The sequence below is a fragment of the Trachurus trachurus genome (genome assembly GCF_905171665.1).
Source record: "Trachurus trachurus genome assembly, chromosome: 22".
NCBI lineage: Eukaryota > Metazoa > Chordata > Actinopteri > Carangiformes > Carangidae > Trachurus > Trachurus trachurus.
Genome location: NC_139907.1, coordinates 12097605 through 12120667, shown reverse-complemented (window position 1 = coordinate 12120667; position 23063 = coordinate 12097605). Strand labels below are relative to the sequence as shown.

At 41.3% G+C, this 23063-nt stretch overlaps 2 protein-coding genes across 2 annotated transcripts in view; both read right to left on the bottom strand.

Moving 5' to 3' along the window:
* Positions 1 to 782: 782 nt before the first annotated feature.
* On the bottom strand, positions 783 to 5432 carry LOC311005222 (pituitary tumor-transforming gene 1 protein-interacting protein-like). The gene is made up of 7 exons (XM_083997579.1): positions 5283 to 5432; positions 4329 to 4381; positions 3896 to 4004; positions 3244 to 3346; positions 2536 to 2601; positions 1581 to 1627; positions 783 to 1019 (listed from the first exon to the last, which is right to left on the bottom strand). Exons 1-7 carry the CDS (start codon positions 5377 to 5379, stop codon positions 982 to 984), a joined length of 513 nt encoding a protein of 170 aa, XP_083853705.1. The 5' UTR covers positions 5380 to 5432; the 3' UTR covers positions 783 to 981.
* A 4288-nt stretch (positions 5433 to 9720) lies between these two features.
* myo10l1 (myosin X, like 1) overlaps positions 9721 to 23063 on the bottom strand; it is a gene marked incomplete at both ends in the record, with an annotated part of 43854 nt that continues 30511 nt past the window's right edge. Inside the window, 30 exons of the mRNA XM_083998571.1 lie at positions 9721 to 9825; positions 10752 to 10943; positions 11045 to 11221; positions 11675 to 12025; positions 12401 to 12524; positions 12711 to 12847; positions 13060 to 13267; positions 13358 to 13506; positions 14209 to 14357; positions 14641 to 14761; positions 14863 to 15020; positions 15214 to 15408; positions 15600 to 15742; positions 16191 to 16246; positions 16509 to 16602; positions 16715 to 16810; positions 16910 to 17014; positions 17628 to 17772; positions 18371 to 18494; positions 18661 to 19921; positions 20017 to 20123; positions 20221 to 20338; positions 20481 to 20605; positions 20696 to 20776; positions 20887 to 20989; positions 21486 to 21568; positions 21648 to 21716; positions 21841 to 21933; positions 22298 to 22364; positions 22945 to 23045. Of these exons, the coding sequence (XP_083854697.1) occupies positions 9721 to 9825; positions 10752 to 10943; positions 11045 to 11221; positions 11675 to 12025; positions 12401 to 12524; positions 12711 to 12847; positions 13060 to 13267; positions 13358 to 13506; positions 14209 to 14357; positions 14641 to 14761; positions 14863 to 15020; positions 15214 to 15408; positions 15600 to 15742; positions 16191 to 16246; positions 16509 to 16602; positions 16715 to 16810; positions 16910 to 17014; positions 17628 to 17772; positions 18371 to 18494; positions 18661 to 19921; positions 20017 to 20123; positions 20221 to 20338; positions 20481 to 20605; positions 20696 to 20776; positions 20887 to 20989; positions 21486 to 21568; positions 21648 to 21716; positions 21841 to 21933; positions 22298 to 22364; positions 22945 to 23045 (5037 nt within the window). The remainder of the gene's footprint in view (positions 9826 to 10751; positions 10944 to 11044; positions 11222 to 11674; positions 12026 to 12400; positions 12525 to 12710; positions 12848 to 13059; positions 13268 to 13357; positions 13507 to 14208; positions 14358 to 14640; positions 14762 to 14862; positions 15021 to 15213; positions 15409 to 15599; positions 15743 to 16190; positions 16247 to 16508; positions 16603 to 16714; positions 16811 to 16909; positions 17015 to 17627; positions 17773 to 18370; positions 18495 to 18660; positions 19922 to 20016; positions 20124 to 20220; positions 20339 to 20480; positions 20606 to 20695; positions 20777 to 20886; positions 20990 to 21485; positions 21569 to 21647; positions 21717 to 21840; positions 21934 to 22297; positions 22365 to 22944; positions 23046 to 23063) is intronic.

Genomic DNA, 23063 nt, shown 5'->3' with positions numbered 1-23063 from the left:
TGTCAAATATTGTACAAAACCATCAATCACTGCCTTGATCATTTTTATTGCTGTAATTTCTTATAATTTAGAAATTAGCCCAAACATCTACAGTGGGAAAAGTTCACCTTTGACCTTTGTTCTGAAGAAACCTGCAGGTTATTCTTGTCTCTATTAGGCTAATCCATAATGATCCCTAAGTCTAGTTTTCTTTTTTTAATTTAAACCAACTTAATATCCATCGCCACTGGCAGAATTGTCAGTGTGAGGCCTTTGTGTCCTGTATAATTTGTATAATAGCTTGAATTACATTTCAACACACACAAATTAATTAGTTAATCAATTCTTTATTCATTTATTGTGCAAGGATAAAGATTTCAGTTTGATGCGGAAGAATGACCATGATCTAATTATTATGTTACAAAAAACAGAAAATTTCAAGTAGCTCTACATTTCAGAATATGAATGAGTCATTTTGATACAAGAAAAGAGAGAATTTACACCAAGTACAAAAATAGGCCATTTCTACGACTCAGCAGCAACTCAGAGCAGATTTACAGATGCAACAGATTTATTATGCAAAACAAAAGAACTCTTCAGCTCACAAAGAGTAGTCTTTCTGTAAAGAAAGTATCCCACTGTAAAAAATATACTCAGTCTGATAAATAGCACATATAGACTGATGCTATAGGAGCCACATGATAGGCCACTATAGTCTTGAGGAACACTGCTGCTACATGGGTCTAACCTTTGGTTACAGCCTCTTGGATCATTAGAGTGAACATCACATTCCTGTTCATTGGCTGAATGAAACTAGAGGCTGTTGATACAAAACTACTGTCACTATTCCAACATTTATTAACAATTTACATTAATTTTCACTTCACGTCTTCACCAACAACCACAAGACGATCTGTCATTGTTGCTCTGACTGTGAGCAATAAGAGCTCCAGGAAAAACAGAGGGTTCATCATGGTGCAAAATGTCCATTCACTGGTGCTCTCATGCAAACTTGGAGTATGGGTTTTGCCCACTAAGACCTGGAAAAACATAGAATAAACATTGATGTTATGCACTGGTTTAAAGAAATTGTATGGTTTTGGTTAATACAAGTGTTGTGTTTTGTTCCAAGAGGTAGATTATTTAGTTTTTTTTATTCACAATAAAGAATACTTTGCTAATTTTCATTTAATAAAACACAAACATTTCACTGAAAATTGTTACCCAATACTTTTTCCATTGTCTCATTTCGCCTGAGGTCTCAACATGTGAGGTTCTGGTGCTGGTAGGCAGATTTTGTTACTCTCAGGAGAGACAGGCTAGCTCTTTCCATCCATTTCCAGTCTTTGTGCTAGGCTAAGCTAACCTGCTTCTGGCAGTATAATGTGACATAAGTGCATTTCCTGAACTGTTGAACTATCCCTGTAATAATTTCTATCATATGTAAAATCTCAATCTCATTATTTCTTACAAAAGTCACATTTCCACAATTAGCTTTATTTTAAAGGAACAGAAAAACATGTATCCTCATTATATTAGAATATACCAATGTGTAGAGATAGGAATTAAGAGACAAAGTGTCAGCAAATGCGAGCGCTCACCATATTTCTTCCTGATTTCGTCGTGTCTCTGTTTCATTTCTGTCCTCCTGTAAAGACAAAACATTTTTCTAATGAGCTGCACATTCGGGACATTTTTCTACACACTTAAACACTCCCCAAAGTCATGAGGCAACAAACCAGTCTGGGCTGATAACAGAATGACGTGTGCATTTTTCTCTTATTGGTATTGCTTTTGTGTTATACTCTGAAGGAAACTGATATGAATCGTGACGAACAATGCAGCAGGGACAGCTGGCATGTCCAGAACACTGTGGACTGTAAACCATCAACATAACACAAACAGTGAGAGGCAACCTGAAAGCAGGAAGACTCGGCAATTACATAATACATCCCCAAAATGTGCACAAGTGAATTTTTGATGGCTTCCAGTCTTCCTTGTTGTGCTACAAACAGGCTGGAGGCCTTGTATAAGTAGTAATACAATTCAGGTAAAACAGGACATACACAACATCAGGGCAAAACAGCATCAGTGAGGAAGTTTTTTGTTCAAGCTGTGGACGAACCTGTAGTGCTTTTGAAAATCGAGATGTATTAGCGAGGACAAGGGGGTGACAAGGGTAAATGATCAAACTGCATTGTTTCACTGATAGCTTTACTCAACAGCACAAGGCCACAGTGTTGGAGAATTAAGTCCAGATTTAGCCTGATAAGAGGACTGAATTGGTCTTTGTTTCAATCCTTAATTCATGATTAGCAAGATGCTCAATTGACTGAAGAAACTGGATCCAGCGATCCAAACGTCTACAAACAGGCTTGTCCAGTGTAAGACTCAATGCAAATTCAGATCAACCTTGTGGAAATGCACACTGTCTCTTGAGACACACCTTTAAGCACTGAAAGGTTCCTGGTAAATTATAGATATATTAAATACAATAACCACAGCCTTGAAACAGTGTAGCAGTCAGTGTTGCGTGCACAGAACAATGCTCCTCACCTTTCCTCCTGCTTGGTTTTTGTCTTATTGGCTTGTCTCTCCATCTTGGCCTCAGACCTTTTGGATCTGATGCACAAACAACACAAGACCCAAGTTAGATTGTGATTAGTTAGGTCATGGGAAAGTGCATGGTATGTGTGTGTGTCACATCACTTTGCAATGTATTTAGCTACAGACTGACACATGGTTGACTTCTTGTGGTGAGGTCTTCGCCTGGACTTAACCATTAACCATTAATCCTCATACTTCAACTTTCTATAACTGTAACATGAAGTACAGACTTTAAAGTTAAAAGTTGGTATTTATATTAATAGCTGTTTTTAAAATAAATATTGATACTCTATGGTTACCAAACATGTGTATGGTATTTTGTGCATGTATCAGTTAGGCTATAATGAAAATAAGACAGGAAATTACACTCTGTAACAGAGAGGTTACAGTAAATAGTCCTTAAGCAACAGAAGATATGAAGTAATGTTGGAACCTTTTCCTCTACTTAAACATCATTGTGTAAGTACCTTATAAGCATAGATGTGATAAAGAGCAGAAACAATTCTACTTGGATGAAAGTAGATATGAAATTAATGTAGATCTTAAAATTTATTTTACATGTAACCAGGACGTGTGTCTTGAATACAGGTCAGAGTGTTTCATCACAGCGTTCCTGTTTGGTCGGACATGGTTAACCACAGCTCACTTCATACTTACCCAAAGTTCTCACACTTGCAGCAGCAGAACAAGCAGATGAAGAAGGCGATGATGATGATTCCACCGACCACTGCCAAGGTGATAATCAGCGCCTGGAAGTTCACTACAGACGGAGACAGAAATACAGAGTTAGGAAGGATTACACTGTCTTAGAGCTGCTACCTTAACCACAGAAATGGAGCTTTGTTTTGGCCAAATGGTAAAAGCTACGCCAAAAAATATAAAAACATTTGAGAAGCAAGAAAGAGCAATTCATTAGTTTAGAATAACATGAAATAGTTTTTATTTTAATAAAAATATGAATAGTCAAAAACCTGATTTTCTGTTTCATAACATATCATATTGATTTTTTAAGATGAACATAAACAGATAGATTGAACTTGATTAATAATGAAAATAATAGTTACTGGAAACCCTACACCAGCGGAAGAAATGTAGCTGAGAAACTCACTAAACCTGACATTTGGTTGAGTTAAAAATGATCATAACTATGTTTCTCCTTCAGTAATTGATGTTCAAGGAGTCATGGAGTCAGTGCGTTGACATACGTAGGTATTTTATTTAATACAACATACCATTATATTTATTTTGCCTTAAGTTTGCAGGAAAGATGCTCGTTATAAGTTATCTAATTGTGTGTGTATGGTCTTACTCCAGCAGAGTCCCCAGCGTGCATCATTGAGAGGGCAGAGTGCGTGGGGTGGAAGGATGGTCTTGACTGGATACGTTACACAGCTCTTAGTTGTGATACACCACAAACACTGTATTTAAAAAAAAACACACAAACACACAATGATCCATTAATCATTTGAGCAAACATTGAATCCTGAGCTATTTATCTGTCTATCTCTGATACAATGTGGAGCAAGAACATGGCAGAGGAGGGTGTGGATCATAGGGGACAGATCAGTTACTCCTCAAACCAGTCAAACAGGTGTGGAGGTGGAAGTGGAGGAGGAGCCAGTGGCTATAGCTCCTCCACCTGGGACACTTCTTTTTCCATCATGTGCATGCAAACACATACTCACAAACAATTAAAACCAACCCCGGCAGCAACAAAAGACTTTCTCACAGGACGGACTTACCGTCACATTGCTCAGACATTCCTCGCAGCTTGTCCCGTTTTTCGCCTCACACCCTGTTAGATCAAAATAAAGGAAAATAGGAGTCAACATGAGGTGAACATACATTTTACCTTGAAAGGAAAAGTACAAGTGACTTAAACAAAAGGGAGATTGGCTAAAGGAGCAGATTAAATGAGGCCCTCAGGTCTGAGCTCACTGTGGTTTTTGTAACTAGTGCTAATCCTCCTGGGCACATTTTCCATGGAGACAGGAGCCCAATAAACACACACAGGCTTCAGCCCAGTCACATTATCATCAGCAGACTACGTGGGACAAAGGCTGGGTTTGTCGCTGTATCGTGTATCTGTTAGATTGAGATGTAAACAAACTAGGTTTCATTCTTGTGTGGTGGGTTTGTTTACTTCTGCTGGTCCTCTAAGTTCCTGAGGGCTGTTGAGAGAGAACTGAAAAGAGACTTGTTGTTCCTGCTGAGAGGTTTCAACAATACAAAGAGATGTGAAACCAACAGAGACAGTGATATTACTAATATGACTGTGGATCTTGCTTTGAAGGTTTGTTCTATGAGATCAAACTAGAGTTGTTAAACTGTCCACAATGTTCTGTGATATATGATATGAAGCCAGAAAAAACAAAGGAAGTAAAGTTCAATAAAGTTGTTCTGCTGCTGTTTGATGTCCTATTTTGGTTCCTAATAGTTAACAGAAATTATTAGGACACAAGATAAGGTAAAAACAATACTGTCTAAATTAGAAAAAAAGAAAAAAAAAGTCATCCAGTGATAAAAAAAAATGCTCTAAAAAATCTCAATGGTGAAAGCTTTTTTTTTCTTTCGCTTTTCTACATAAGATTAAAGTCAAGTCATGAAGTTATAAAGCGTTTCAACAAATCAGAAAACACTCTCATCTGCCATTATTTCCTCAGTTACCACGGAGCCATTCATTCCCACTCGTATACCTTTTGCAGGTGCGGAAGTCTGGGCGAAAACTGTCGCCAAACCGAAGACGAGTAGGAGAGCGGGGAGTAAAATCCGCAAATCCATCATCCCCCCCATTCACAGATTATTCCACAAGGTGTTTTTTTCCTCCACAGATTTTGGCTTCTACGTCCGAGAAGAGATTCCTGAAACACGGCGGTGGAGGAAAGGAGGAAACGTTTCGACGGTGAAGAGAAGTGGAGCCGTGAAGTTGCCGAGAAGGAACAGGACGCAAAGAATCCTGACGCACTCGTTACGCACCAAGCACGAGAGGAGGGGAAGGTGCGCGCGTGCGTCTGCGCGTGTTTTTCTTGTCCATAGTGAGGAGTGAAGGAAATGCTACTTAGAAAACCACATTTTTATGGAAACATTGTCAACTTTTTACTACACTATTTTCTATCGAGCAGCTTTGATAAGTGCTTAATTTATAGACACACAAAATACATGATGACGTCAATGTTTATCTAAGATTTGATTTCACCCTGCATGTCTACACAGGTGTTTAGCCTACAGTTAACTTGTTTATTACAGTAGGCTTCCACTTTCAACTGCAGGTTTCTTTGTGTTGTTGACATTTCTCCTCCTTCCCCAACAGCTGATAATCACATTCTTACTGCAGCCTTTTTCTGTTGTAAAAGACTAAGGTGTTTGAGCTGAGTAGTTTAGTCCAGTATCTCAGCTTGGGGTCCAGGTGGCTCCTTCAAAAACTCACAAGCTCAGACTTTTGGACACTACAGTGATATTTGAGCCAAAACAAAACCTAATATAAGATCATCAAAGAAGTTTAGAAATGAACAGTCTCCTTGGTAAAGCTTGCAAGTTAGTTCAGCTAGAAAACTCAAGCTGCATTGCTTTACTCATGTGACAAGACTCACTCAATATCAATTTGGCACGCTATTTATAGGTCTACTGCAAAATCTTCCCATCTTCCTTTTTGCCTGCAGTGATCTCCTACATCAGAGCTAAAAAGATTACATGTACGTACATTTTAAATGGAAATTAAAATTAAATGAAAATAAATACCTCTAACTGTGAGAAACATTTATTCTCCTCTGCTGCTTGTATCGGTCCATTAAAATAAATTCACACACAAAACGTTAAATAGAGGACAATTTCCAATAATTTATTAAAGCATAATTTTGTAAAGCCAGTTACAAATAAAAAGGAACAACACACATATCTCTCTCTTTCTCTTTTTTTTTTTAAAACAAGCACAACATTTTTAATATGTAATGATGATAATAAGCATAACATAAGAAGGGGCCCCACTCTGGCCGCCTGCGGCTGATAACAGGACCCTTTGTGATGAAGTTGCCCTTGAAGACTGATTTGTGATCAGATACTTTAAACTTCAGTTTATTGTTTTCTTCAGCAAACACACCGATCACAGTCCATCAATCACGGGGCAACTTCTTCCTACTCAGTGTAATATCAGTGACAGACAGGACCATAGAAGTAGAATAATTAGAACAGGCAGCTCGAGGTTCCTTATTAATTATGGCTTATAAACTTGACTCTCTACTAGTTTTGTACTCATTTTAGCCAAAACTAAAATAACCAAAAGTTTAAAGTGGAACATCTTCATTAGTTCTGCTTATTCTACCTCTACAGGCAGGATCCCAGTGGGTTGTGTGTATGTAGTCAGGGCCATAGCCACATTAAAAACACTGAGGTCATGCACTTACAGTGAGGGGAGCTCATTCAAAGACTGGAAATTTGGCGGATAACTTATTATTTTTAACTTTCAGGTCAAATAAATGAACAATTCAGCATTATTATTATCATCATTATGAGGTACAGACCATAAAACACCTTTGATTGAAAGCAGATTTTAGAAGCAGACCACATTTGGAATTAAAATGTGTCGATCATATCATCAACTGACCAACAGACAAGATATGAGATAACCAAACTGGTATTTAAAATATTAGTGGTTAAAATATTTGTGGATCAGGTTAGAAGCTGAGGGTCTAAAACTCATGACCTCAGCATTTCTAAAATCCTGGCTAGGCCCTGAATGCAGCACTCCAGATAAACAACAGACAATTTCACCTTCAGGAACATAATTTAAACTGAAACATCTGGTGTTGAAAGGCAGCAAATTATAACCATCCTCAGGGCAAAGACTGGAATTGTTATTGATATAGTTCAGAAACTTTATCTGTGTTGTGATACTGGACAGTTTTTTTTCTCTCTTTTTTTACATGTTATTCAAATATTCCATCTGGACATCTGATAGAGAAGAACACCGTCTTTGTCCTCTAGAGGTGTTATACATGAGGGGATGCTGCCGTGGACCTGCAGTGCCACATTGTCAGGTGATGTTGACAGAGCAGTTACTTCTATTTCAGTCCAAAAACACACACACACACATACACACAAAGCAGTGATAACTGTCTGCATTCCCAGTGCACAGCTAAACCACTTCCGAGCCCATTTCCTCACAGTGTCTTACCTGATCCTTCTTCTCTGAGACTGTAAAAATCTGTCTTATTTTCTATACAATATCCTCCCCAAACACACTTTGCAATACATACAATATATTAGGAAATAAATAACCCCCACCCCTCCCCTGAGATCCCATGCTTTTTCCCTTTAATTCACAACCACAACATCGTTCTCTGCAAAGGTTAGTCATGTAAATAAATCTTATTTCCAAGGAATACACTCAGTAAAATTACACTTTTCCCATTTCCCGTTTCTTTTCCAACCATTTGGATTACACCAATAACATACATACACACACACACGCACGCACGCACACACACACACACACACACAGCAGCATTCCCAACACAGCACTTTAGGGTGGTTAAGATAGCAGGGGGCATACAGTAATATGAGTAGTATCAGTAATAAAAGTCACATAATCATAAACAGGTTGGAAACACAGACAAACTGGAGCTTTTATGTGTTATTGTTTTCAGTCACTGATCTCCTCCGTAACAGAAAAGGTGAGACTAGCATGAGCAGACACAGATATACGATATTTTATGGCTCCGGTTGATGCTCTTTAGTGCGAGTCCCACAGATGACAACGATGATAAATTCGTCAAAACACTGTGAAAACATGGCCGCCGCAACAGTCAGTCTCATTACAGTCTGTGTTTCTGCTGATTGGTTCTCTGTGAGTCAAATTAATGGCACAGCCAGTGAACGATGTACAGGGTTGGCATCATTTTCAGACATACAGTGGTCATCATCACCACCACTCACTTTCATGTATTTGTACACAAGAGGTGTTCACATTTCATTTAGTATGGCATCTATATACTGTACAGTGCAGCGACCACCGAAAATTCAATAATAACTCTTATATTGTGTGATATACAGTACAAAACGATACATGTTCATTCAGTTTGTTTACATGTATGTGAATATACAGTAAATTTATGCAGTGTGTATTACATGTAGACGTAGATAGGGAAACATTTTGTCTCATACTATTGTGGTTGATATTGTTCTCTTTACAGAGCCACTCGAGGCTGTTGACCATGCACAGACTCTTTCTGTCAGGTTAAACGTGACCAAAGAGCCTACCAAGCAAAACCCCCTACTCTTCTTCCTTCTCAAGAATATCTATTTGATATTGTTCAGAAATAGTTAAAGCCACTTCCTTTGGCTGCGGTGTCTTCTTGTGGCCACACGGTGGCACTGACGAGTGAGCAAGTGAACACTATGTTGGGCACAGAGCTTATTTTGCCTTTTGTAGCCCTGAAGAAGAAGAAGAATCACAGAGTCCTTTTTCTCAGTCACGAATGAATGCAAATCTAGCCGATGTTACAGATAAAAGACAGAGAGAGAGAGAACAACAGAGAGAAAGCAAGCAAGAACAAGAATTCAGCATCGTAACGTAATACCAACAGCAAATAAAGATACAGCAGGAGTGAGGACACGTGAAGAGAAAGAGAGAGACTCTGAACTTGGAGGAGTGAGAAAGAAATTGAACTGAGAGAGTGTGGCTTTCTTCTGTCTGGCAGTGCACTGGAGGGGAACGGGGGGCGGGGGCCACCTGGGACAGACGGGGCGGCTGAGTTGTGCTTGTACATTACTGAGATCTGTTTGTCCGGAGAGGAAAGCGGAGAGAAGTTGTGGAGTTGTGCTTGAACATCTACATGCAGGACTACGACCGGAGGATTATGTATTTGAAAGTACCGTCCCAAAACATAGGTTGTTTTCTTTGTCATGCTCATTTTTAAATAGACCCCAGGGCCAGTTGCAGAGTATGCAGTTTGGCTTCTGTGTCCACTCTTCCCCCATTTTGCTTTCAGCGCTCATCATCCACCACTCTTGGTTCAGCCTCGAGGATTAGCTGGTTGCTGCGACTGCCTCCATCAACACCAACCAACTAATGCAGCAGGGCCGAGGCGTTGTGCTGCCCCCCGGACGAACCAAAGGCTCTGATTGGTTGTTGGACGATCACCTGGCCCAGGAACTGGTGACACTGGTCACTGACATGATGCTGCAGCGTTTCTTCACCATCATATTGATGTAAGCCCTCATGATCTTGGTGATCTCTCCAACCTAAAGAGGAACAAACATCAATCAATTTGCACATCACACGCCATGTTTACATGTGCAGTTTTTCTACAATCTGATTATACATGGACACAAAATAGAAATTGATCCAATTAAAACTTGTGTGTACATGCATCAAGCAGTTAATCAGAATAAATTCAATGTGACATGCACAGTGAAGTTTTTCCGGTCCAATTTGTTGAAAACAGTAGAAGAAGCCTTTCCTTCTGTAAACAAACGCTGTCAAATTGCTCCTTCGCTCACCCTTCTCCCCATGCTGACTTTCTCTCTCTACGTGCTTATTGCCTCTTCTGATCAAATCCACACGATATGATCCAATGGATCTATATCGTGCGCTGCAAACGTTAACTGTTGTTTCTGGTTTTCCCTTTAATTAAACTGCAAGCACAGCAGTTTATACTTCTCCTGCATCTATGTGAGGGGGTTGGCTACAGCAGGACCCTCACATAACAGCAACGGTTCATTGAAAAAAAAAAAAAAAAACGAACAGTAGCCAGTGGATGAAGGTCAAAAACAGAGACTACTTTTATCAGATTAACTGTTTACATGGATCTTGATCCGAAAATGGACCGCATAAACCACCCATCTTGATCGTGGGAAAGCTTCTTTCCGAATGAGCCCGTTCAGATTAAAATTTTCCAATCAACGCTTTTATTTCTATTTTGTTCCGATTATTTGTGTCCATGTAAACATGGCTTGTGTTACTGTGGGGAGAACCAAAACAGGACAGCGAGATTGTGAAGAGTGGACGAATTACATGAAATTTTGACATTCATGGTCCCCAGAGGATAAATCCCCTCTTACTTTGTTACCCCACAAATGTTTCAAATTCAATCAATTTTGAACATAGTCACATTTACTAGGTAATATTTTGAGCTAAAATGTAAAAATAATAAATGATGAGCCCTTACCAACGGGGTCTCAAAGAACATCTCCCTCTCTTCCACGGTGATCTTGTAGGTGCAGGGCTGCGAAGCCCCAAAGAAGGTGATGTGTTCGTACTGGAAGGTCTCCAGAGGTTTGGGTTCACCTCGTTTATACACAGACAGGTTGTCAGCGCTGACACTGAGCCACAGGTCATGAGGGAACCCACCCTCTTTACACTGAAGAGACACCAGAGAAGGGAAAGTCAGGGTCAGATTTCAAAAGACAATATTTTACAGCCTATTGCACCATCGCTCCTCTCTTCTCCTTCTCGTCTCACCTCCACGTCAAACAGAGTAGATCCGTATCCAGGCCACTCCTTGACGATGCTCATGTATTTAAGCATGGCCTGGTGCTGGGGCATTCCCTGCAGCCGGGTCCATTTCTCCAGCACGCTGGTCCTTGTGGCCGAGGTCTCCTCTTTCACCCACATCTCCAACATCTGTTCTTCCTCCACCTGAGACAACAGGAAGTCAGGCGGTCGTCAGGGAGATATTGCATAGTCAAGGAAACAAGACATACTCTCGGGCCTCTGCACTTAAATGCACTTGGGTATTAAGTGTTGTTTATTTTATTTTGTCTTTTTCAATTCTTGCAGCACTATGCACTTTAATGCATTGTGTAGACTGTTTACATTCTTACTATGTGCAGAGCATTATGTATTATTATTATCAACAGTAATTTATTAGTAGTAGTAGTATGTTTTTATTATTCGTACTGTTTTTTTAATGTATTACTGCACTATGTTGTGGCTAGTGACATGTCGATGTCTTGGATGCTGTTTTTTTTTGTCTTGTGTTTGTAATGCTTGCTGCAAATCCAATTTCCCTCGGGATATGAATAAAAATTGAACTGATTAAAATAAACTGCAAAATATTGTTTTGATTTTAAGAATAAAAATCAAAGTAACCTTCTGTTTCTTCAGTGAACCAGTCTTGAAGCTCCTCCTCAGGGTCCCGTCCAGGAAGCTGGGGGTCTTTCGTTTCTCCGTCCCCGCAGCAGCGGCACTCTGTAGGGCGGCCAAGGCCTTCCCTTCAGCCACAGCTCCTCCGCCGACTCCAGCGCCACCTGCAGCCCCTACGCCCGGCTTGGTGGAGTGGAGGATGCGATTGCGGAGACGTCCGATCGGATAAACGGTTCCCAGGCTCCACCCAGCACGGCCTGCCCCATCACCATGGAGATACTGGAGACGTAAAGCAGCCAGGTGCTGCAAAGTCTCCTCAGAGGCCGGGAAGTGACCACTTATCAGAGACTCATGGGCCTGAGAGAGAAAGAGAGAGCAACACATTTTCCACCTTCAGCTAATGGATTTAATAATAACATTATAATTACATACAGTATTCTGTGCAACTTACTAAACTTTTTTAAAATGCATTTTTTTCTTAGAGCCTGTTTATTGAAATGATGTCCAAACTGAAAACTACAGAATAATCAACTGATCTCTTAATCAGTTTTCTGATTTATTATGTACTTCGATTTATAAAAACAATATAGATTTCAGAAATCCTTCAAAAGTACATGGTGCAGTTGTCTTTTATCAGAGGGAAGTAATAATTACTGCAAAACTGAGAATGAGATCATCATTCTCAATTTTGCAGTAATTATTACCTATTCTCAATATTGGAGTAAATCTCACCTGTTCAAACATGAAAGCAAACTCCACTCCCTCTTTAGGCATGCTCTCCACGTCCAAGAAGCAGTACAGTTTGAAGTAGAGCTTCCACTCTCCTTCCTCCTCCTCTTCTTCACTACCTGCCAGTCTGGCAAAACACACACAGAGCAGGATCAAGTAAAACCTCCAGGCCCATAAACATGAACCAAAACAGCAAAACTGACCAGCTGAAGCATCTCTAAATCAGAATTTATTATGATTTTTAACCCCACAAAACAAATTCAATCTGTGTTAGTACAGTGTTTATAGATTTAAGAATAATTAAATTAGATACCTTTCAAATTTGGCTAAAACATCTGCCACAATCACTCTGCTCTCCAAGGCTCGGTCTGTGCAGGCGTTGTGTTCAAACAGTGAAAACAGGTTCTTGCTTTCCTCCATGGCCAAACCTCTGATCAATTTCTCCACAACCTGCAGCAGCAACATCAAAATACAGTCATCAGTTTTCACTCTGAAATGTGACAACTTGGTCTCGAACTGGAGCTTAAGTTTACATGCTTCCTTTAATTTGTTTAAGATGGATAAAAATACAGAGGAAAGTGTACAAATAAGGCCTTGGTATTAACCCTCACATGTGTTTGTGTGATACGTTAGTGTCTGTGTGTGTGTTTTCTGATGGTTACCTCTCCAGCCGTGGTGTGAGAATTGATGGAGATCTTGCAGGAGCCTCCTCCGTGGCAGTAAACGGTGGTGCTCATCTCCTGTCTCACCAGCAGGGCTGCGATTTCCTCCTGGGAGGGAACAAACTCACGAGTCTTGGTCTTCTTCAGGGATTCCCCGATGAAAGCAGCGTAGCGCTCGATATCCGTGCCGGGATAGCGCTCACGTACCCTAAAAATCACATCACACACATACACATTAATTCTATGAATGACGTCTCCAATCCAGCAGCGTCCAAACTACATGCAAACACACACTGACCTCTTGAGGTGAAAGCGGAGGTATCGCAGGATGGTTCGACTGGGCAGGAACGTGCAGCTCATGCAGGTGAGCAGGTGCCAGTGCGCCCGATTGGCTGGGCTGTTAGGTTGAGGCACATGATTGGTCTGCTTGATCACCTGACAATAAACCTGAAAAACGGAAATATGGAGGCGAATTGAGAAATCTGAAAAATAAAACACTACACTGGAATATTTGAAAGGAAAAATACTGCCTGCAGATCAAAGATACATGTTACGGATACTTTTACTGATTGCTAAGAAAATGATAACTGTTAACTGGTAGGATCCAAAACCACCAACCATAAATCGGTGGGTACAGAGACTGAAAAGGGTCTACACAATGGAGCGAATGACTGCATGTCTACAACTGAAAATGGACACTTTTGAACAAAGGTGGAAATGTATTACTCTCTATTTGGAGGACAAATAGAGGAATATGGGTTATTATAAGACTGTCATGTATCTCTAGGATTGATATTGTACTGCTGTTATTCCCTTTGGTGCAAATATCTATTCTCCGTGTGGTTTCTCTTTATGGTATTTTTACTGCATTTTATTTACTTGTATTTCAATTCATAGGGTCCTATGTCAGTGAATGTTTTGTTTTGTTTTGTGGAAAAATGAAAAAAAAAAAAGTAAAAAGAAATATACTGCCTGCAATACTGGTAATACTTAAACAATATACGGTTAGTTCTACAGTTTCAGTTTTAGTATGAGTTGTTGTTTTTTTTACTTTTATTTCTTTGGCTCTGCTGTCGAAATAAAACCTATTTTCTGTTGACACTCGAGGAAAAAAAAAGTAAGTTTAGCTTTTCTTGACAAATCCAGTACCTCATCCCTGAGAGGGCGCAGGTCCTGGCAGGTCTGCAGGATGCCCTGAATGATGGGCACCGTGTCTGCCAGAGTCTCCATCTCCTGCAGAGAGTTGAACACTCGCACCGCCTCATCCTGCAGGCTGGCATAACCCTGCTGCCTTTGCACTGCGTGGAGAAAGACAAAGATGGAAGAGTGAACAAAGAGAGAGAGAGAGAAATGTCTGGTATAAAGGAGAAATATGAATTAAGAGAGCGTCACAGAAACAGCAAACATAACACATCAATAGAAGATAGAGAAATAGAAATAAGCAAAAACAACCTAAAGACCAGTCATATCAAGTTTCAATATTTTTTTCTCTGGACACAAATGATTAATAAACTGAAAATAAAAAATAAACTCTGTAACCATATCAGCTCAGATGGAGCTTACTAAATGATGATTACTTACGGCTGGTGACCTCTCCATACGGGAGCGGCAGCAGAGGGGAGTGCAGAGGATGCTGAGTGTATCTGAGGATGGGGTTTCTCCTGTACATCTGCTCCACTATATCTGGGTTCACACTGTTCTCCTGAGGGAGGGGAGGCACAAACAAGATTAAAATCAACTTAAAAACATATTTTTCTGTTGATGATTTTCAAATGTTCTCCTGCTGTGCTGTGTCTGTTTTACCTTAATGTCTCTGATGAGCTGCAGAGTTGGAGTCTCTATAGGGGTCTTGCTGTCTATGACTCCCTGGATAGCAGCCGTCCACCTCATGGCCTCATTCAGCATCTTGGTGTAGAGGCGGTAGTTGTGCTTCCTCCCGTATACTATGATGTTCCAGTAACCTGAAAAAAAAAACAGGAGTCATTACTCATACTGAGAAAAAAAAATCTCCACAAAGAGGAGGTTTTACATGAGATAAATTCTCTGTAATTTAGCTGAATGACACTTGCACATGTACTCCCTCATCTTCTAAGTCTAATCCCTGATTAAACTCTGCTCTTTCCGTCTTTTTCGCCACGTCCCCCCCATCCTCACCTGTTTCCCTGTGCACTCGTTCATCCGGCTGAATGATGGAGCAGAGGGAGTTAAGGACCAGAGTTCCCATCTTGGAGGAGTTTCGCTCTGAGCTCTTGTAGTAATCCAAGGAGTTGTGGGTCAAAATAAACCAGCGCTTCTTCAGCTTCAGGGAAGTGCTCTTAGCATTTGTCTTCATCTCCTTTTGGAGCCAACCTGGAAGAGGAGGAGAAGGGAGAAAAAATGTAAATGAAGGATGTGAAACCAACCATCTTAAACAATCCAGATTCAATACAGCTAAGGTAAATTACACATTTTAACATTTTAATTACAGATCCAGGGTTGAAAAGTTATCTATGAAATTACACAAGAACTATACATTTCTAAAAGACAAAATGAGTTCTCACCTCTGACGAGGAACTCCTGCCCGTCGATCCTTGCGTCTCCTTTGGGTTTTTGCAGCAGACTGATCCAGTGATGCATCTCCTCTGGTGTGTCACTGTTGCAGTGGATCACACGGTTGGCAGTGATGATGACGAAGGAGTTGGGCCTACAGAGGACAAGTGACACGTTTTATAAATAGAAAATGTACCATCAAATACTGAAGCATTTTATGTGTTCTGTATAAACAAGATGAGTTTCCCAGTTTAGCAAAAATAAGCCAGCAATAGGCAACAGCTCTGTGTCATGCGATCAAATACATTATAAAAGGGTAACAAGAAGAGGCAACAACTAACTAAGTAACTTTATTTTGAAATACAAGCTGTATTGCACTTCTTTTCTGATTTCCTATGTATGCCTAGAGACCATCAAAACAGCAGCAGAGGCTCTCTATCTCTTTCTTACTTTCATTTTAATAAACAATGTTTGAGTTTTTCAATGCTCCTCAGTATTCAGCTTGAATATGAAAAAGCTGTGCAAAGAACAAAATGGTCCCAGACCTGCTACAGTAAGTTAACCAACATTTCCCTTCCTTTTGTTGATCAAGTCCAACTTACCGATCAGGGTTGTCTGATGCACAGACAGAGTCGATCAGTCCAACGTCTAAAGTTCCCTGTAGGTTGAGTGTAGAATGATTTAAAACATTAATGAAAGGCAGTGCGTTATTGCTTCAGTGGAGACATGTTAGCAATAACAAAGAGAACTTCCTCATAACCTTTTCATTATATTTGGTTTAGATCAAACTCATTGTACCCCCAGGAGTAAAAGCAATAAAATAAACTCCCCTTACAACGCCTCACTGCACACATTTTGTGTGTACAGTGAGGCGTTTCACACCAAAAAAAGGGTTGATATTATATTTTTTCATGACTGACCACTGCGTTCTTTGGGTTGGCCTGTTCGTGGGACATCTCCAGCAGCTGCTCAGGAGTGCACACACGCACCTTACTGAGGACGTTAAACCACCCGCTGCACAGAGACAGAGGTGTTGTTGTAAATCATGACACATCAGTGTACTCAGATATATAATCAATACTAACATGTTGCAGTTTTTCACATAAAGACTTCATCTGAACCCCACCTTGCATCTTCTGGTGACTCTGCAAAAACCTGATAGGTCCTCTCATCCGTCACAATGTTCAGAGCGTTTTCCTTTTCATGATTATCCACGATTTCTCTGCACACACACATACACACACGATATAAATACAACTATGTCTCGAAAACAAAGTGGTAGTGTGTATGACAATGTGTGTGTGATCTTGCAGACTCTTACTTGGCAGCTCGGATGTCGATGGTTCCCTTCAGCTTCTCCTCACTGTCGTTGTCGTAGTACATCAGTTTGTTGTCCCTCAGCACGAACCAACGCATCTTCCAGTTTCTGTGGTAAAATGAGATACAATGAAAACAACAGCCAAGATAACCCACTCTAGACATTACAGGTGTTTATTTTAACTTACTCTAATGATTGGGACAAATACTGGGCTCAATTTCTCTTTGCAATACAACAAGAATTAGCTAAAATACTGTAGAATACAATCTCTATACATGCAATCTATATTAGTACAATTTAAAAACTTATACAATAATTACAATCATATTAAAAAACATCTACTTTTTAAGTACATCATCATCTAAGTGAGTAAAGCATCAGTAAAGTCACAGTACATCAGCTTGAGCAGGACACTGTAGTTTCCCAGTTCTGCAGAGGGTTTAAAACTTTTAAGACAGACAAACACTCCAAACACAACACTGATATGTTTAACAACTCAAGACATATTAACCTGGTCATTCAGATATAATAAAACAACTGTTCAAGTTACTGAAAAGTGATCAAGCTGCATGCAGTTGCAGGTTAAACTGGTCATTTCATGCAGCATGTTGCCACTGTTGCATGGTACAACTGAAACTTTTCTCAACATCTGTGTGCTGGACCAGCGGGGACATTCAGGCTTCATTTCATTAGCATGCAGGCTTCACTCAGTAATAACTACAACAACCTCCGGGAGAGGGTGGAGAGCCCTCCTCCTTTCTTGTAGAGCCAGCCAGACTTAAGAGACTCCTGTTTGGACCGGAACCACATGAAGGTTTCATCTTTCAGCACACACCAGCGCCTCCTCCAGGGGATCATCAGCCCAGCTGAGGAGATCATTTAAGGTAAAAATTTAGAAGGGAATAATAATGCTTTAACTCACACATGTCAAACTCAAGGCCCGGGGGCCAGATCCAGCCCGCAATACACTTTTATGTGGCCCGCGAGAAAATTTCCTATTTCTTTTATTAACGGCCCTCCAATATAGTGCTCAATCCCACAATACACTGCAACAGCTACCGTATGGTTATGACCAAGCAATAGACTGACAATGCTCTATCAGGCATGGAAGAAATGGCTTAGGAGAGAAAACTAGGCTAAGTATATAGTTTCCTTCTATTTTACACCCTTTTCTGAAATCACAATACAGTTTTCACCAGCTCATTCATATCTGATCTATTCTTATTTGGCTTGAACCGTTAATGAAAAATAAAGTAATTTTTATTTTCATTCATAATATTCTTAATTTATCTTACTGAGAAGATTTACAGTATGCTGGCTGTTCAAATTCATATATCTGATTAAAACAATGTCAGTTTTAGTCTCTTCAATAAATGTCAATACTGGTCGGCTTGCGACATACTCAGTGTTTTATCTTGTATGATTGAGTGTAACACCACTACTTTAACTAGACAGTGTACTCACCCTTCATGTAGAGGTAGCCATGGAAATATGGCGGCCCGTTTCCATTGAGCAAAGTCACTCTGCCGTTTGTCACTTCTTCATCAGTGTCCATCATCCCATCGTGCTCATCATCACTGTCCGCATACTGCAATAAGACACAATAACATTAATTCACTACTACTGTATATGATGAGAGATGACCAATAGTGTTAGACCTTCAGTTCAGTTCTCTGAACATCATGTCGCTGCAGAGCTGCTCATACATATCTGCGTGCACGCGTGTGAGGATGCGTGTGAGTGTGTCTCCTCACAGAGTCAGAGCTGCCTCTGTAGGACTCGATGCTGGCGTTGGTGCAGGTCGACTTCCTCGGGTGCTCCTCGTCCGCCACGGCCGCGCTGCCGCGGTTGCTCCCGGATACCGAGCTGTCGTCACCCGCGTTGACGGAGCCTTCCTCCTCCTCCTGGTCGTAATCCGACTCCGTGTCGGCTGGCATGCTGTAGATCGGCTCCTCTCCGTCCACCAGGCTCTCCACCATGCTCACCTTCCGCTCCGGCTCCACCTTGGCCTCCTCTTTCCTCTCCCCCTCTCCTGGGGGAGGCGGAGGCGGTGGGATAGTGGGTGGAGGCGGAGGAACGGCAGAGCCTTCTCCGGGCGGAGGCAGAGGAGGAGGAAGGGGAGGAACTCCGGCGGCAGGTGCACCGTCTGTGGGCAGAGGAGGCGGAGGAGGAGGAGCAGGAGCAGGAGGCACCGTCCCCTCTGCAAAGGCCGGAGGGGGAGGAGGGAGCTGAGCCAAGATTTCCTGATCCAGAGGAGCATCCGTCTCAGTCGGAGGAGGGAAGTCAGGGAGAGGGATGCACTCCTCCTCAGCATGGAAGCCCTCATCCACCTCTTCATCTTTGGATGCACCTCTAGAGGCGCTTTCCTTTTTCGGCGCTTTCGCCTCCGCAGCAGGTTCAGCTCCCTCTGCTCCCAGAGAAGGATCGACTCCTCCGAAGTTCAAGAGATCGATGAGCTCCGTGGCCTTGCGAGACGCCTCCTTCTTCATCCGTTTGAGCTCGGCGTCCCGGCGCAGCTGCAGCTCCTGCTTCGAGGACTCGCACAGCTGCGACACCTCGTCCTCCCTCTTCTTCTGCAAGCGCTCGATCTCTCGCTCCAACTGCAGGATCTCCTCCATCTGCCGGGTCTCCGGGTCCTTGAGGGCAGATGACATTTGCATTAGTATGAAAATCAAAGAACGCAGAATAAGCTGCAATTCTCCCCTGGTGGGACTGTGTACATAAAAACTTGCCTCTGACGATTTGTCGTTGCTCTCTGCTCCTTCAGCCGCTTCCGTCTGCTCCCCTTCGCCCGGGGCTTTCTTCTCGTCTTCCTCTTTCTTCCTCTGCTCGTCCTCCTTCTTCTTCTTCTCCTCTCTGAGCTTTCGAACGCGAGTGCGCGCCACCTGACCTCGCCTGTGCCTCTGCAGCACCAGAGCCGCTTTGCGTCGCTTCACGAATCGAGTGCGCTGGATGTGCCTGCGCAAGTGTTTCTGGAGGGCAACAACGCTGGCACGCACCCGCTTGAAGTGTTTCCTGTGGGCGAAAAACAGGAACACATGTAATAAATACATTGTCACGTAGCTGCAATGTTGTTTAAAAATGCCTAAAATTTCTGTTTCAGTTCTCACTTGGCGGAGAAAGTGAGAAGGTGAGCTCGGATTTTCATAGCAGCCTGCCGTCGGACTTCATCCCTGTCTTTCTCTAAGCGATGCTCCAGAGACTCTTTCAAAAACACCTACAGGAAAAAAGGGTGAACAGGATGGTGTGAATCACTTTGAGTAATCTAAATCATGAGCTGTGACTGGTGCTGTTCAACAGCTCCTAAATATTACCTTGGTCTTGCCTAACTGCCACTCCTTCTTGGTCTTGTCATATTTGAAGAGAAGGTCCGTACTCCTCTTCTTATCATCTCCAGTTGCTGCCACCTTTTCTTTCACAATGATCTTATATCTGGCAGGAAGAAAGGAAAGGAGAGAGTGAGACACAAGAAAAGAAAGGAAAACAAGAAAGAGTTGCACAAAAGGAAATCAATTCAAAGACATTCTCACTTTCAATAAGAAAAAAAAACAAAGACTAATTCAGATTTATATACCGAGAGAAAAAGTCTTTGAAAGTTCTGCGGACAGGGAACCCAGCACGACGGATCTTCACCGTCTCCAACATCCCAGAATACCTCAGCTGGTTCAGGACGACCTCTGGGTCAAACACATTTGGATTCTACAAGTAAAGAAAAAAGAAAGCTTTAAGATCAAAATGACACCCTGTGAGATGATATGCAGCCGTCCTGTGAGACACCAAGAGACTGACCTTTTGCATGTTGGGTTTAATGCAGCGAATGAAGAAAGGGTTGGACACACTGAGGGTGGCCATGAGAGAATGGAGGGAGTCCTGAGGAGCCAGAGAAAGAGGAATTAATGTCACTTTGCTGCACTTTGTTTTCACAAGTCCTTCTGCATGAAGTTAAGCATCAAAGTACATGAACTGCGTAAATAACTCACCCTGAACTGGGAGCTCACGGTAGGTTTGCGTCTGGCTGTTCCCATCTTCTCCTCGTTGTTCCTGCTGCCAACCTTCTCAAACAAATCATAGATGAAGTCCAGTCTGTGGAGCCACAGAAACATAGTGGGTTACAAATGTACATATGATGATGAGTTCTGTCAGGAGAAAAGCTGATGATCGGCACAAGCTGTGTTCAAAAATCAAAACAGAAATTCACCGTAGCTTGATTTCTATCAACTGTTTGTTTGTATAAATGACATAATGTTGTTAGGAAGTGGAAATTACATATCAGGATAAGATTTTTGTTGAGTTTCTGAGGGGAAACATGGTCCTCAGACCTGTTTGAAAGTTCATCCTACAGTGTTAGAAACACATTTCTGAATGTTTTAAATGCATGAAAAGTTAAAATTCTGGATGTGGCCTGGACAGTTTGAATCCACTGACTGAAAGCGTAGAATAAATTTGCTCCAAAAGATTATCAACTACATAAATTTAGGATGTAATTAACATTCAAAGGGAATGAACTGATTGCTTAATAGAGTGTCTGGCTTATCACAGTCCCAATTTACAATTCATTTAGTGCATGTGAATGTCTCACCTGCTGTCTTTGAGCATGTTTAGGATGTCGTCTCTGAATGTGTCTCTGTTCTTCTCTAGGATTCCTCTACCGTCATACAAGACCTGATGGAAACACAGGTTCATTATAAACATCCCTGACTTCACATTGCAACATGAACAGTAAGTTATGTGTATAACTCACCTCCCCGGCATAATGTTTGATACCAAACTGATGATCAGCAAGTCTGGGCTTCACATAGTAAGGGTTTGTCTGCAGCAAACAAGAAAGGGGAACTCGAAACTCAAATATAATGTGATGTTTAGAAGCCTCAGAGCAGCTCAAAGATTTTGTGAATTATGCATGAAGTTCATGAACAAATGAGTAAATAACTCACAGAGTGTCTGCTGTGCAACTTCTCCAGCAGAGTGAAGTCTGTTCCTTTGGGGAATCTACTCTCTTCGTTCACCAGCGCCAACAAGCCCAGTTTCTAAGAGAGAAAGGAGGTAAAAAAAAAAAAAAGCATCATGTTATTGCATCTGTTTTATCAAATCAGCACCACTTTCCAAAACATCAGTCTGATATCATTAGATCGTTTTCCAGACAGCAACTGAGGCATGCGTCCAACACAGCTCTTAACTGACAGGGAAGCAGCTTTTATTTTAACCCACTTCAACCCAGCTCTGATCCAGAAAAGACTGAATTTTGGCACTGCAACATCTTTGCGTTAAAGTGGGCCAACGTTTCAACTCTTCTGGCCACATGCCCAGAGGATACAGCTACAGTAACTCTGAATATTTCATCTCTACATGCTGTTTATAATGTCACAGGTTGTGTAATAATAATTTCATTACCTTCTCTATGAGATCAAGACACTCTGCGTTGTCCATCCAGTCAATTGCATCCCACTGAACACCCTCCCTGAGGAGAGCAAACCCAAACAATCACGCATAGGAAACCAGTGTGCAGGATTGCTGTTAAATGCATTTGACTGTACAATCTGTGCATATTCAACAAAACATCGGTTAAGCAAAAGCAAAGAGTCGACAGCCATGCTTGGCACATGAGGCCGACGCTGCTGAAAAAGATCCTCAAACAAACACACAACCTGAACGTCTCCTAGAAACGCAGTGTGGTTGCACAGTTAACTGAGAGAATCATGTTCTACTCCGACTGAACTCCTGCGCTAATTAGATACTGTCATCCAAAATGAACAAAATGTACAATTATTATGCTCAAACTCGGCAGACTGGCTGAGATTTGAGCATAATTTAAACTGAAACAAGTGTCTCTTGTATAATAGCTCTGCATTTTCAATGAGTCTTCCTCATGAAATGAACTAAATAACTAAAATTACCTTAATTGACTAATTTTCATCCACAGACAAGAACATTATGAAAATGACCTTGCTGAATCCATATTACATTCATGTGGTGAGTGAATTTGCAATGATTTTACTTAATAATATCAAGGTTTGTATAGATATACTGTATAAGTGCACCTGTTGTACTCCAGCTGCTCCAGAGAGAAGATGTGCTTGTTGAAGTACTCCTGAAGTTTCTCATTGGCGTAGTTGATATTAAACTGCTCAAAGCGGTTCACCTGGATTGAAGGATGGAA